Here is a 3,835-nt window from a genome sequence, read left to right on the forward strand (position 1 = left end):
AGCTAGGGTCCTAATCCTTCACTCCAGCAAAGACTCCTGTTAATGTAACAGCTAAAGGCTTATATCACGGAAGGAGAATTAATGATTGAGTAATGTAAAGTTCTACTTGTGTTTATTTCTCCAGACTGACAGCCACCTTAAGCAGTATTTACACATAATTGAAAACAAACCAATTTATCCAGTCATTTACGACAGTAATGGCATTGTTCTTTCCATGCCACCAGTCATCAATGGTAAGATTACACATGGCTTTTTGTTTTGTCATTGCTGCTGTTTTTTCTGATGGGGTAACCAACATAAATACTTCACAATTGTATGCATATTTTTCTTAAAATGGTACTATTATTTAATTTAATCTTCTCCTTTCGTTCATTCTACCACAATGCTGCAAAACCTCTTGCTCTCTTGGGCTGCTGGATGCTGCTTTACAAAACCAACAGTGCTGGGGATACCTAGCACAAATTCCATACACATAGTTTCTTGCCAAAGAAATCTAAATACCTGGCATCCATGACATTTGCTTCTGAAAGTTCTGTGATAGGAATAGTTCTTAGATAAGGCATTTCATTTCTTTATGTTGAACCAGGCACACATTTCATCATACATTTGGCTGAATAGGAATGTCATTCATGGTAAATCAGTAACTATTTGAATCTGTATTTCATGTGCTTCAAATAATAGCAAATGCTAGTCTGTTTGTTGAGACACAAATCCATCATATTTATCAGCAGTGTAAATTGATCAGTGAGCCCATTTGCTATTATATAAAATACGAATCCAGGAAGTATTTGATGCAACAACAACAAAAAAACTAACCCTAGAATATTTGTTGGAACTCCTAGCCATGAGTTACTTCTGAATATAAAAGGAATTCCTGAATGATTTTTTGAGAACTGTTCCTCATGACTGTCAAACCTCATCAATAACATGGTGAGAATATTTCCTACAATAAAGCAGTTGCAATATAGCTGCAATAAGGAGTTTGGCTAAGACAGCAATTGGAATACCACTCTGTTCCGCTTGTGATGACTGATATGATTGACAATGACATTCTCACATTGGGTACTTGTCTGTCATCCTCACAAATAATAAACATCTGACCTGGACCTTGACAGGTAGTGCACGTTTTTCTTATCTGCCCCGACATATGACAACTGTTCCTAACTGGAAGGTGATGTCAGCCAAAGTCTATGACTAGTCTTGGTTAGCTTTGTTTCAGCTTCAGATTATTCTAGTTGTAAACATACCATGCTGTTCATGTCTTAACTATTCAAAAGACTGAGCAAAATATTTTACTTGGATATATATATTTTTTTAAATAGGGTATTTGACAGAAGCTTCCAGATTTAAGTTTAATATTTTTTACAATTCTTGAAATGTGAACATCTGAAAGGCCATTTTGGAGTATCCCAAGAACACTGCAACTAGAGGTTATATTTTCTTGAACTCTTCCAGAGTAACATGTATTCAGTGTACAGAGGGACATAACAGAGGCAAACCGGGGAAGGGAACACAAGATATATAGCTCTCCATTTCATTTCTTCATAGTTACAAGATGTTCACATTGTGACCACATGCAGCTTTGAGACAGTAGTTTTCTAGAGCTTTCTGGGTTCAGTATCAAATGCACTGTGTCCCAATCATTGCTCACACTACATGATAGTGATAGTACTTTCTTAAAAAGGAAACCCATTTGTGGGCTTGTGACTGGGGCCATGCTGCATAGCATGAAGCTGCATCATGCTGCCAAAAGCTTCCCACAGCTGGGACTTAGCTTCCCTACAGTGGCATCTCCTTTGTGCAGGGGAAACCACCTCTGTCCCTGTTTTTTTTTCAGGGCTGCCTCATCACTTTTATTTTTCTCCCTGCTCTCCCTCTCCTCCCTCATTAGGCAATATGTTGAAAGTTCCCACCAAGCTAGGGAAGCTTGTGGCTTTATTATGAACCTTGCAGTATGCGAGGTCTTGCCCAGGGTTTTTGTTCCTAGAAGGAATCTCATTTTGAATTAGAAAAAAATAAATCAAATTTCTAGACTCAAACTCCCTATTTATACACCATTTGAATAAAATGGAATCTGATCCTTAGTCTCTGTGCCTCATAATACTACTGTTCATTTCCAGGAGTGAGTACATTAAAGATTTGGGCTGTTCAGACCTCACAGTAACAGGAGCCATAATAGTATCTTTCCAGAGCAGTAATTCTCAATGGGGCAATACCAGGCTCAAGTGTTGCATTGATTATTATATTATGATTCTTCATTCAGTTTTTTTCTAGTTGAAAAACCATGTTTCCAGTCATGTTGTTGGGTTTTTTAATACATTGTAATAAATTATTTTTCCGTTTTAGTGTGGTTCCTCTAAATTCAGAAATGTTATAGAGGGGTATCTCATCTAACAGGCTGAGAACCACCAATTTAGAAGAAGCTTCTGTAATTGGAGTGTGCAACTGATTGGAAAGTCAAACTCAGAGACAGTTATCAGTGGCTTGCTGTTGCACTGGAAGGATGTTAAGTGGGATTCCAGTGGTCTATCCTCAGTCTGATGCAATTCAGTGGTTTCAGTAATGGCTTGGAGGATGGAACAGAGTGTGTGCGTATTAAAATTGCAGTCAACACTAAGCAGGAGTTGCAGGTAGCTTGGAGGACAGGATTCAAATGCAAACTGATCTTGACAAATTGGAGAAATAGTCTGAAATAAGTGGAATGAAATTCAGCAATGACCATGTGCCAAGTACTGCACTTAGGGATAATCCACTGCATAAAATCAAATTGGGAAATGATTGATTAGGCATCAGAGAAAGGACAAAAGATTTATAGTAGATTGCAAACAGAATAGGAGATGATTATATATACAGGAGTGTTAGGTAAGACAGGTAAATACTCCACTCTGTTTAGCACTGCTATGGCCTCATCTTGTATGTTGTGTTCTGTTCTGGGATGCACACTTCAAGAAAGTTATGAAGCAATAGGAGAGAGCCAAAAACAGTAGATCTGGAAAACATGATTTATGAGGAAGGATTGAAAGAACTGAGTGTTTGTTTAGCTAAGAGAAGAGTAAAGAGGTATCATAAATCTTCAAATATGTAAAGAGTTACTGCAAAGATTATAAATTGTACTCTGTGTCTGTCAGGGACAGGCCAAGAAATAATAGGTGTGAGGTGCAACAAAAAAGATACAGGTTAGGAATAAGAAAAATTTCTAATTGTAAGGGTAGCCAAACATGGGAAGAAGATTACTTAGGAGGGTTATGGAAGCTCTGTCATGGGAGCTTTTAAAGAACAGGTTAGATTAATATCTGTCAGGAATGCTTTCAGTATAGTTGATCCTGCCTTGGGGTTGGAGAGATGGATTAGATGGCCTCTTGCACTCCCTTTCAGACCTGCTTCCTTAGAATTCTGTGTTTTGTCTTTGTTACTCTATTTTGTGCAGCCCTTATTATCCAACACTTCACAGTCCCTAACTTACTGTATTTACTTGATTCCAAGACTAAATCCCCTCCCCCTATTTAACATGGGGAGGTGAAGCTCCTCATCTTGGAATCAGGTACAAGGTCAGGGTTGAAGCTGCAGCTGCTGCCTGTTGCCTCAGACTCCCTACTCTGCCTTCCCTGTCTCTCCCCCCCACCTTGCTCTGGCACAGGCAGGCTCCACCCTTGTTCCAGCCTGGGGCACAGAGCATGGCCCCAGCTTAGCCCTATAGCAGCAGTGCTAGCTACACACCACTGCTATGGGGCAAGGCTGGAGCTGTGCTCTGTGTTGCAACAGGAACAGAGCTTGCTGGTGCTGGAGCAAGGCTAAGGGGTAGTAGGGAACAGAGGTTCTTGGAGGGTGCAGGGGG

General features: G+C 39.7%; 1 protein-coding gene across 1 annotated transcript in view; it reads left to right on the plus strand.

Moving 5' to 3' along the window:
* Window positions 1-3,835, plus strand: part of FARSB (phenylalanyl-tRNA synthetase beta subunit) — a 72,534-nt gene that overhangs the window by 16,960 nt on the left and 51,739 nt on the right. The window contains exon 7 of the mRNA XM_019503657.1: window positions 125-233. Within this exon, the coding sequence (XP_019359202.1) occupies window positions 125-233 (109 nt within the window). The remainder of the gene's footprint in view (window positions 1-124; window positions 234-3,835) is intronic.

This window comes from Gavialis gangeticus, unplaced genomic scaffold (assembly GCF_001723915.1).
Source record: "Gavialis gangeticus isolate Ggan-Ray unplaced genomic scaffold, GavGan_comp1, whole genome shotgun sequence".
Taxonomy (NCBI): Eukaryota; Metazoa; Chordata; order Crocodylia; family Gavialidae; genus Gavialis; species Gavialis gangeticus.